This window comes from Ahaetulla prasina, chromosome 5 (assembly GCF_028640845.1).
Source record: "Ahaetulla prasina isolate Xishuangbanna chromosome 5, ASM2864084v1, whole genome shotgun sequence".
Classification (NCBI taxonomy): Eukaryota; Metazoa; Chordata; class Lepidosauria; order Squamata; family Colubridae; genus Ahaetulla; species Ahaetulla prasina.
This window is the reverse complement of record NC_080543.1, coordinates 125,647,239-125,659,065: the sequence shown is the minus strand read 5'-3', so window position 1 is coordinate 125,659,065 and position 11,827 is coordinate 125,647,239. Positions and strand designations below refer to the sequence as shown.

The window sequence follows — 11,827 nt, the reverse complement described above, 5'->3', positions numbered from 1 at the left end:
AAATAGTTGAAGGACACCATGTGGGATAAGAGGGAGTCAAACTATTCTCCAAAGCACCTGAGGGTAGAACAAGAAGCAATGGGTGGAAACTAATCAAGGAGAGAAGCAACCTAGAACTAAGGAGAAATTTCCTGACAGTTAGAACAATTAATCAGTGGAACAACTTGCCTGCAGAAGTTGTAAATGCTCCAACACTGGAAATTTTTTAAGAAAATGTTGGATAACAATTTGTCTGAAATGGTGTAGGGTTTCCTGCCTGGGCAGGGGGTTGGACTAGAAGACCTCCAAGGTCCCTTCCAACTCTATTGTTATTATTATTATGTTTTGGAAAGGAGATTTGGGACAAGAATCTTTGTATTATTGGTGTTTTGGCTCCTATGCATCTTTGCATACAGATGTAGATTTTACACTTTCTTCCTTGCAAATGTTTCTGCAAGATGTAGATGCTTGGAGAAAGAAATTAACTGAGACGCACAACAATGAATATGGTGAAATATTCAAGGCATAATTGAACTGCTGATTTCTTATAGTATTTTTAGTTGTCCAGGATTAAAGATCTACATAATTTGCTAGACAAGGTTGTGGTCTAGGCCAGGGAATTCCCACTGTTGTTTCTAAACTACTGTCAAAAACCAATCTAGGTTTATAGGAGGTCCACAAGAGGCCAAGTCAGCAATAAATTGTTTTCTTGTTGGTTTGTTTACTTCAGTACAAAGTGTATATCACAAGCCAAGATTAAAACTACTATATCTATGCTAAATAAGTGTGTCTTCAGGACTCTTTTTCTGTATGCATTTTTTCACGTACCCTTTTTCAACTTTTAATAAACTTGTAATTTAGTCTAACAGATGCACTTTAATAAGAAAAGCATTTCATACATTGTGTTTTATTAATTAAGTAATATTTTATCTGGTTATGCATAACATGGCTTGCGGATAGAAAACACAACAAGCTTATTAGCTGTGATTTACAGGCACTACAATCCAGGAACATTACCTAAGAACCCAAAATTGATGTTTATAAATATTGGGGTGTCTTTTTAGAAAATATGATTGCCTAACAATCTATGCAATCTGTCTCTGTCTCTCCATTAGCTGACAAAATGAATACTATAGCTATCTGAGATGCCAAAAGTGATAAGGTATATCAAGATGGCTTATTCTGATGACTTCATTTTTTTTCAAAATAATTAACTAATCAATACAGTACATTAGAAGTATTACGACTATGTTTACATAATATATTTAAATGAGACAGATAAAAAAAGAGTAGCTACATTTATACAAACGGATTAGTTAATTCTGAGAATTCCTTGTGTGTCCAAGCACACTTGGCCAATAAACTATTCTATTCTATTCTATTCTATTCTATTCTATTCTATTCTATTCTATTCTATTCTATTCTATTCTATTCCCACCCACCCCAGTTCACCATTAATCTGAGAAGAAACAAGCTTTCTCCTTCATCAATGAAAAATCAGGGAAAATTCTAATTGCCTACAGAGAAATTTTGCATTTGAAAGCAAACAAACATGTTGGAATTTGTATACTTTCATTTTAACATTTCTGCCCCCCCCCCTTAATCAATTACATTAATCAGAACTCAGTAACGTTTGTTTCTTGAATGTTTGTCTCCAATTCTGATTACATTTGTAGAGTTCTAACACTAGGAGAGGATTTAATATTGTGATAAATTTCCACGCTCCATTACCTTTAGATTTGTATGATAGCAGAACTGAGATAGAATTGCACTGAAGATTATTTGCTCATAAATAGTAGACCTTCAACAATAGCAATAAATAAAACATAAATTTATTTGTAGACCTTTAAAGCATTTCTTTCTACATTATATTTTTATAGCTATACTAGATTTAATCTGTTGAAGATTTTTATTATTTTGATGTTTGCACACTATTCAATAAGCTAACCAGGTAAAACCAGTCTTTGTTCCTCATCACCTGGATTATTATCAAAATTCTGACTTTGAATATTTGGATAATGATAAACAAGGTAATTATCTGATCATAGCAGGATATGCAATAATCTGAGGTAACTCTGTATAAATAATAATAGCATATATTAAACTTTCAATGATGCCTGATTCTCTATTTTTTTTTTAATTTGAATTTATATCCCGCCCTTCTCCGAAGACTCAGGGCGGTTTACATTGTGTAAGGCAATAGTCTCATCCATTTGTATATTATATACAAAGTCAAGTTGTATTGCCCCCCCAACAATCTGGGTCCTCATTTTACCTACCTTATAAAGGATGGAAGGCTGAGTCAACCTTGGGCCTGGTGGGACTTGAGCCTGCAGTAATTGTAATTGCAGGCAGCTGTGTGTTAATAACAGACTGCATTAGCCTGTTGAGCCACTTCCCAGCCCTATGACTAAAATTAAAGCAATTCTGTGAGATTATGCTTGATATTTTTATTTAATTAAATAAGAACAACAAGTAATGCATCAGAGATGTATATATAATAATAAAATCTCCCCCCCTTTTCGGCAGTAAAATACATGAGCATCACTAATTTTCAGAAGGTAAGGTTATATAGAATAGAATAGAATAGAATAGAATAGAATAGAATAGAATAGAATAGAATAGAATAGAATAGAATAGAATAACAAAGTTGAAAGGGACCTTGGAGGACTTCTAGTTCAACCCCCTGCTTAGGCAGGAAACCCTACACATTTCCTCAAAACTATCTTCTAGATTTGCTTGCTCCCTATCATAAAAAGTCTGTGCTATGCAATATAAAGAGTTTAATTTTCAACCAGATTTTGGTCTAACAACTGCCTTAACTGTGTGAACATTATGCTCTGGTCTTGCAGTAGACCATATTTTCAGCCAGTAGTAAGGCTGTTCTGAGCATTTTAAGAGTAATAACAGGTTAGCCTGACAATATGAAGTTGCATTAAAATGGAAATGTTTGAACCCACAAACATTTTGGGCTCAGTAGCTTTCCTTAGTTATTGTATGTGGGCACGATTGCTTCAATTCCAAAAGTTGTAATTTTCTATTAAAGAGAAAAATGCTACAATTCTTTTTCCAGTCGGCCTATTCTGGGAAGCTGATTGCTTAGAATTAACTGAAAGGTAAAAGGGAAGCCTGAGCTTCATAGAGAAAGCTTTTGATTATTACATTCCCTGCTAACATTGTACAATTTAATATTAAAATGGAATAATGAACTGAGCATATGTACCCCATGTAACTTTATGCAAAAGGCTGATGTCTTATTATCTGGATCCTCTCCAATAAAAGGAGCACCGTTTTGTTTTATTTCGGAGCAGAAGGGCCACACTCTGTAGAATTATTTCCAGTATCTGGGCAATATAAGACATTTTTTTTTCCTTAACAAGGATATTACAAAACATAGCTTTATTGCAGCTATGGAGAGCTGCAAAGTTCTTTTTAAAGTGCCAGGTTGAAGGGACATAGAATGAATCAGACTGGAAAATCTGAAACGGGAAGCATTCTATTTTCATAACAGAAAGTGGGAGAGAAGCTATTTGCTGCGGGTAACATTATATAAGGATAACAATCGCTTCTCTTACATAATTTGAAGGAAAAGAAGCAAGCATTCACCCCATTGCTACTAGGAGCACATGGTTATTATTTAATATACGTCATTATTCGGTCCTCTAAAGGTCTATACCCATGAAACCTTAGCAGAACTCAACAGAATAACAGAATTGGAAAAGACCTGGCTTGGAGGTCTTCTAATCCAACCCTCTTCTCAAGCAGGAGACGCAGAAAGACTGTTCTTTCTGCATCAACTCAGAAAGCTCAAACTGCCCAAGGAGCTACTGATCCAGTTCTACAGAGAAATCATTGAGTCTGTCATTTGCACCTCTATTTCTGTCTGGTTTGGTTCTGCAATCCAACAAGAAAGACACAGACTTCAGAGGATAATTAGAACTGCAGAAAAAATAATTGCTACCAACCTGCCTTCCATTGAGGGCCTGTATACTGCACGAATCAAGAAGAGGGCCGTGAAAATATTTACAGATCCCTCACATCCTGGACATAAACTGTTTCAACTCCTACCATCAAAATGACATTATAGAGAATTGCACACCAGAACAACTAGACACAAGAACAGTTTTTTCCCGAAGGCCATCACTCTGCTAAACAAATAATTCCCTCAACACTGTCAAACTATTTACTAAATCTACACTACTATTAATCTTCTCATCGTATTCATCACCAATCTCTTTCCACTTATGACTGTATGACTGTAACTTTTTGTTGCTATCACTAAAGGTTAAATTGCAATCTATTACCATCATTTGTGTTGTAAATTTTGTATCTTTGATGAAGATATTTTTTTCTTTCTTTTTCTTTTCTTTTATGTACACTGAGAGCATATGCACCAAAACAAATTCCTTGTGTGTCCAATCACACTTGGACAATAAATTCTATTCTATTCTATTCTATTCTATTCTATTCTATTCTATTCTATTCTATTCTATTCTATTCTATTCTATTCTATTCTATTCTATTCTTGTACCATTTCAGAAAGTGGCTGTCCAGTCTCTTTTTGAAAGCCTCCAGCGATGGTGCATCCACAACTTCTGAAGGCAAGCCATTCCCCTGGTTAATTCTTCTTACTGTTAGGAAATTTCTCCTTAGTTCTAGGTTGCTGCTTTCCTTGCTTAGTTTCCACACATTGCTCCTTGTCTTGTCTGCTTTGGAAAATAGTTTGACCCCCTCTTGTTTGTGGCAGCCCCTCAAATATTGGAACAGTGCTATCATGTTGATTAACCCATTTAAGATTCTTTTTTTTTTCTTAGAAGTTAGGTAAATGTGAAGGTTCCCCTCAAACATACGTGCTAGTCATTCCCGACTCTAGGGGGCGGTGCTCATCTCCGTTTCTAAGCCGAAGAGCCAATGCTGTCTGATGACAATTCCGTGGTCATGTGGTTGGCATGACTAAATGCTGAAGGCACACAAAATGCTGTTACTTTCCCACCAAGGTGGTCCCTATTTTTTTACTTGCATTTTTAGGGACTTTCGAACTTCTAGGTTGGCAGAAACTGGGACAAGTAACAGGAGCTCACTCCATTATGTGGTACTAGGGATTCGAACTGCCAAACTGCCGACCTTTCTGACTGACAAGCTCAGTGCCTTAGCCACTGAGCCACCGCGTCCCCCTCTTAGAAGTTAAGAACTAACAAAAATAGCATTAACTTAGCCACTACTTGAAAATAATAACTCTTTCTTGCTTTTGCTTAATATTTCATAAAGAGCAACTAATAACATGCTCGGGTTTTGCTGTTACAGGGCAGTGTGAAATTAAAAGCATGCTTGTGGCTGCTTAAAGTAGAAGTTACAATACCACAACATTTTCTCTAGCCAAGCAAGGGAGTTGCTGTGGTTCATCAGATGTTCTTTAGCAGGAACCATTATGACACTGATGCAACTTTAATGGCACTTGGCTACAATTATCAATATGCTGCATGTCTTGAAACTGCCCAATGAGAAAAGCCAGCCAGCTCAGGCAGGGTTTCCCCAGGTTACACTGGAGAAATGAACCACACCATTGCACTTAAATGCCATGAAACAGACTGCCTGTTCTCTACTCTGGCATCCATGCTTGGGCAGGAAATTGAGTGGATGACCATTTTTCTTCACATAGACAAGTTGAGCTCCAAAGGCACATACCTCCCAGGGAAGGAAAGTAAATCAGAAGTTGTATCTATGAGCCATGTTCAAGTTCAGAGAGCATATAGGACTCCACTCAATGGAACCTACCTTTTTGATATGAAAGCTCTCTACAAGGACTAAATCCCTGTTGTTACAGAATAACACAGTTGGAAAGAACCTTGGATGTCTTCTAGTCTAACTCTCTCCTCAAGCAGGAAACCCTATACCATTTCAGCCACATGGTTGTCCAATCTCTTCTTAAAAACCTCTAGTGTTGGAACATCCATAGCTTCTGGAGGCAAGTTGTTCCTCTGATGAATTGTATTAATGGTCAAGAAATTTCTCCTGAGTTCTAGGTTGCTTCTCTCCTTGATTAGTTTCCAGCCATTGCTTCTTGTTTTGATGAACGTATCTTTTCTTTTATGTACACTGAGAGCATAGTAATAGTTTTATTTTAAATTCTTTTAATTGTATATATTCTGTATTTTATTCTGGCTGTACAACGCCCTGAGTCCTTCGGGAGAAGGGCGGTATAAAAATTTAATAAAATAAAATAAATAAATAAATAATAAATATGCACCAAGACAAATTTCTTGTGTGTCCAAACACACTTGGCCAATAAAAATTCTATTCTATTCTATTCTGTTCTGTTCTGTTCTGTTCTGTTCTGTTCCCGACTCTAGAGGGCGGTGCTCATCTCCATTTCAAAGTCAAAGAACCAGTGCTGTCCGAAGACGTCTCCGTGGTCATGTGGCTGGCATGACTCAATGCCAAAGGTTCACAGAACGATGTTACCTTCCCACCAAAGGTGGTCCCTATTTTTCTACTTGCATATTTTAGCTGCTTTGAAACTGCTAGGTTGGCAGAAGCTGGGACAAGTAACAGGAGCTCACCCCATTACGTGGCACTAGGGATTCGAACTGTTGAACCGCTGACCTTTTGATCGACAAATTCAGCGTCTTACCCACTAAGCCACCACGTCCCTCTTCATTAAACTAGACATACCCAATTTCTCCAACATTCTTCATATGTTTTATTTATTTGGAAAGATAAAAACTAAAAGAACATGGGTATTGTTATGTTTGGGTATTGACGAGGCAGGAGACCAGGTTAGTGACAACAGCTCTTTAATAACGGGTGACCCAGCAAAACTCTGGAGAAAAACCTCTCCTTATATACACTTCAGCCTGAGGCTGCATCCAATCAGAGACGAGATATTTCCCGCCTAAAACTCCCGCCAAAACTTACAGTAATACATTACACTCCTTCCCTCCCAGAAGGCACTTTGCCAATATTTGCATATTACTTCTCTACGTAGTCCTGCAGGTACGTGGGGCGTCTCCTGACTCTCCCGGACCTGCGCAGTTCACTTTCTGGAGTTGAGTCGAGCCTGCCGGAGGGACTTTTCGTTCCTCTGAGCTCCTCCTCCCGGCCATCCGGCCCTGGATTATTCGCCGGCTCGGACCTGCTGTCCTCTAGAGGGACCGGAGGGTGTCGCTGGACCTCGCCTGACTCAGATAAGTCTCTGTTTGGTTCTTTGCTTACGCTTTCTGTTTGTTCTCGGCTCCAGTCAGCTGTGGGGTTAATTAAATCATAGTCAGGGCTGGTCTCGCCTAATTCTGCCTTATCGCTCAATCTGTTTCTTAATTGATCTATGTGGCGCCTCCAGACTCTGCCATCGTCTAGTTCCACTAGATAAGATTTGGGGCCCGTTTTGTCTATGACTATCCCCCTCTTCCAGTTAGGGCCGTCGCTGTAATTATGTGCCCACACCGAGTCTCCTATGTTTAACTCTCGGATTCTATCTGGTTTTGTTTTGAACCCGTCCTGTACGTAGTTCGGGTGTAGCCGGTCTAGCGGGCACCGTAGCTTCCGCCCCATTAATAGCTCGGCTGGGCTGCGGCCGGTGGCCACACAGGGGGTCCTGTGTTGGACGGTTAGGAATGCGTCGATTTGTGCCTGCCAATCGCCGGGGCCGCTTCGTGATAGCGCTTCTTTCGCACTCCGAACAAATCGTTCAGCAAGGCCGTTCGACGCAGGGTGGAACGGCGCTGAGAGGGCATGTCGGATGCCCTCTTCAGCCAGGTACCCTTCAAATAATGCTGCGGTGAACTGTGGGCCGTTATCGGACACGAGGGTGTCCGGTAGCCCGTGCGTGGCGAAAAGGTGTTTTAGTGCTGAAATGACAGCTCCCGTGGTTGTGGATTTCATTAGGATGATCTCCAGCCATTTGGAGAATGCATCCACCACAATTAGAAATGTTTGGCCGTGGAAGGGGCCGGCAAAATCAATGTGTATGCGGGACCAAGGGCCTTGGGGTTTCTCCCACTCCAAAACTGGGGCCGTAGGTGGTAGTGGTCTGGATTCCTGACACACTTGGCATCGGCCAACCCTGTCACTGATTTCCCTGTCCATTAGGGGCCACCAGACATAGCTCCTAGCCAAACCCTTCATCCTCACAACTCCTGGGTGACCCTCATGCAGGAGTTCCAGAACTTTTTTCCTCAGTTTCTCTGGGACTACCACCCTATCCCCCCAGAGCAGGCACCCCCCTTGTACGGACAATTCCCCTTTTTTCCTCACAAACTCCTTAAAACGTTCGCCCGGTGCAGCGGGCCATCCCCTTTGAACCCAACCTATTACAGTCCTTAAAACAACGTCCCGGTAGGAGGCCCGAGCCACTTCCTGCGATGTGACTGGCCCCGAGTCCAAAGAGTCAATCAGTAGAACGGGTGTGCCCGGGGTGGGGTCCTCGATTTCCCCTGGCAATGGGCATCTGCTCAATGCGTCCGCATGCCCCAGCTCCTTTCCAGGCCGATGCTGCAGCTTGTAGGAGTATGCGGCCAAAAAAATAGTCCATCTGGTCAGTCTAGGTGAGAGTGCTACTGGCGTTGGGCGGTCGCCAGCCAGTAACCCCAATAGCGGTCTGTGATCAGTGACAATTTCGAAATCTCGCCCAAAAACGTATTCGTGAAATTTTTTCACCCCTGACACTATTGCGAGAGCCTCCCTATCTAGCTGGCTGTAATTCCTCTCAGCCGGGGACATTGTTCGTGAATAAAACGCTATAGGGGCTTCAGTGCCGTTTGGGAGTCTGTGGCTAAGTACAGCTCCTACTCCATAGGGAGATGCATCACAGACCAATACTAAAGGCAGTCTGCTATTATACTGGATTAACAGGCTTTCGCTTGATAGCAAGTCTTTGACTGCCTCAAATGCCCTGCTCTCTGGCTTTCCCCAAGACCAAACAGTGTTTTTTCCTAGCAATTTGTGTAACGGTTCAGCAACGGTTGCCTTGTTTCTTAGAAATACTGCATAAAAGTTTACCAGACCCAGGAAAGCCTGAAGCTCTGTCTTGTTTTTGGGTGCTGGGGCTCTCTTTATCGCTTTCACTTTGCTCTCAGTGGGGTGAATTCCCTTCTTGTCTATCCTATAGCCCAAAAACTCAACAGACTCGACCCCAATCTGGCATTTTTTTGCTTTAACTTTCAGGCCGGCTGACCGAAAAATGGCCAAAACTTTCCTCAGCCGCTCTCCCAGTTCTTTTAAGTTTTCCCCCGATATTAACACGTCATCGAAATAGGGCACGACTCCTGGTAGCCCTTGTAGGAGTCGCTCCATCAAATTTTGGAATAGCCCAGGGGCTACACTCACCCCGAACTGTAACCGAGTGCATTTAAAGGCACCTCGGTGCGTTACAATGGTTTGGGCTTCAGCTGTGCTGGTGTCTACGGGCAGTTGTTGGTAGGCTTGTGCCAAATCTAATTTGGCAAAAACTTGTCCGTGCCCTAGTGAGTGCAACAAGTGTTGCACCACGGGAACTGGGTAGGCGCTTTTTTGTAAGGCTTTGTTCAGGGTAGCCTTGTAGTCTGCACAAATTCTGATTGACCCGTCTGGCTTTATGGGGGTAACGATTGGCGTTTCCCACTTAGCATGGTCGACTGGCACCAGTATCCCCTGATTGACCAATTTATCTATCTCCCTATCAATTTTTGGCTTGAGGGCAAAGGGAACCCTCCTTGCCTTTAACCGAATGGGGGCTACCTGGGGGTCTAAATTGAAGGAGATAGGGGTCCCCTTGTACTTGCCTAGGCGGTCCTCGAATACCTCTGCGAATTCCTCCAATAGGGCATTTTGCAGGTCGCATCCGTTCCGGTGGATGCCAGTCACCCCCATGCCCAATGCCCGGAACCAGTCCAGTCCCAGCAAGCTGGGCAAGGTTCCCTCGACTAACGTGATGGGCAGGGTCTTCTTGTGCTGCCCGTACTCTACCCAGACGGTCGTTGTCCCTCGAACAGGGATGCGATTGCCTTGGTAATCTTGCACCCGGAGCCGTTGTTTTTGTAGCTTGCGCTTGGCGATGTGCGGCAAGGCTTTCACAAAAGTGTCCCAGGACATAATTGTGATTGCTGATCCTGTGTCTACTTCCAGTTGGCAAGGCACACCTTCAATTTTCGGGTTCGTGAAGATCTTTTCTTCGACGTGGGTAGCTGCGTGGTCTATGGTGATAGTCATTCTGTTTGCTTTCGCGCCCTTCCTTTCTCGGCCAATCGCGGTTCGCCTTGCCGATCCTGCGCCCTGATTGGCTGGTTTGAAATTTCGGCGGGAATGTGGGGGTTGCAACTCTGACTCAGAGCCGCTCTGATTGGCCGATTTGAACTTTCGGCGGGAAGGTTGGGGTGCTCGGCAGACTTGAGCCAGGTGCCCCTTCCTCTCACACCGCCGGCAAATGGCGTCCCTGAACTTACATCTTTGGCGCTGATGTCGCCCCCCGCAACTTCCGCATTCCTCCGGGTCTTCCCTTGTCGATTTTCCGGTGTAGTGGACTTCTTCCTCCTCTTCGCTGGTTGACTCACGATAGGTTTCTTCGTGGTGGACTGGGCTCGGCTTTGCGCCCGCCATCGGCGTGATTTGCTTTTGTAAGGTGTCTGCTGCATGGGTGGACATCTCATGGGCCCTGGCTTCGTCCAGAGCGTTTGCCAATGTCAGGTTGCTCTTGGCTAGCAGCCGTCTCCTCAAACGGATGTCTCTGACCCCCCGTATAAGTTGTTCCAGCAGCTCTTCGTCCAGATCGCGGTACTCGCAATGCTTGGAGGCTTGTCTCAGGGCTGCCATGTAGTCGCTGATAGACTCGCTTTCTTGTTGCCTGCGCTCCCCAAACTCGTACCGTCGAACGTATTTGGACGGGGCTGGTGCGAAGTGATTCTTCAGGAGGGTCTGAAGGGTCTGCCACGATACGGATTGTAGCGGTGTTGGCTCCGCCAGGGCTTCTGCGACGGCGATGACTGCGGACCCACAGTGGCTTAGGAAGTAAGCCCGTTTGCGGTTGTCGGAGACTCCCTGTAGCTCGTTTGCCTCCAGGAAACTTTCGAAACGGGTCATATAGATTCCCCATTTCTCCTGGGCCGGGTCAAACGGAGCAGGTGGCGCGTAGCCGGTCATCGCTGCATTCGCCATCACCTTGCTGGGTTTGATTCTCGTAGTGAGTTCAGCTCTGTTCTGGTACTCTGCCTCAATATCCCACCTTCGTCGCCAATGTTATGTTTGGGTATTGACGAGGCAGGAGACCAGGTTAGTGACAACAGCTCTTTAATAACGGGTGACCCAGCAAAACTCTGGAGAAAAACCTCTCCTTATATACACTTCAGCCTGAGGCTGCATCCAATCAGAGACGAGATATTTCCCGCCTAAAACTCCCGCCAAAACTTACAGTAATACATTACAGGTATGTCTAGTTTAATGAAGAGGGATGTGGTGGCTTAGTGGGTAAGACGCTGAATTTGTATTTAGTTATATGCATTAAGATAGTTGCCTCCCATCCCTCCATGATGTGTTGAAAACATGGGAGGTTGAGGCATTCATGTTGTGAAGGTGGACACATTGTAGTTAAAGGACCTGCTGTGAATGCTTTTAAAACTGTACTTCTACCTTCATCCTAAAATAGGTATTGTTTACACCTTCAGCAATGCCAAGAATATAAAAGCCTTGGCACATTTTTTCCTCAGGGGAAAAAAAAAAGAGAGAGAGAAGCTCTTAAAAGAGCATTTTCTGACAAAATGAGACTTGAGTTACACTCTAGCAGAGCATAATGGGATAATCAGTTCTGTGTCTGAATTACCCAGATGTGAGCAATACATTATGAATCCCCAGATCTTAGCAGGGAGAGATAGCATTCGAAACA

At 43.1% G+C, this 11,827-nt stretch overlaps 1 protein-coding gene across 1 annotated transcript; it reads right to left on the bottom strand.

Annotated features, from left to right (window-relative positions):
- Positions 1-6,777: 6,777 nt before the first annotated feature.
- LOC131199568 (uncharacterized protein K02A2.6-like) lies at positions 6,778-10,253 on the bottom strand. The gene has a single exon (XM_058185480.1). The coding sequence runs from the start codon at positions 10,159-10,161 to the stop codon at positions 6,949-6,951; it is 3,213 nt and encodes a 1,070-aa protein (XP_058041463.1). The 5' UTR covers positions 10,162-10,253; the 3' UTR covers positions 6,778-6,948.
- Between the last annotated feature and the right edge of the window lie 1,574 nt (positions 10,254-11,827).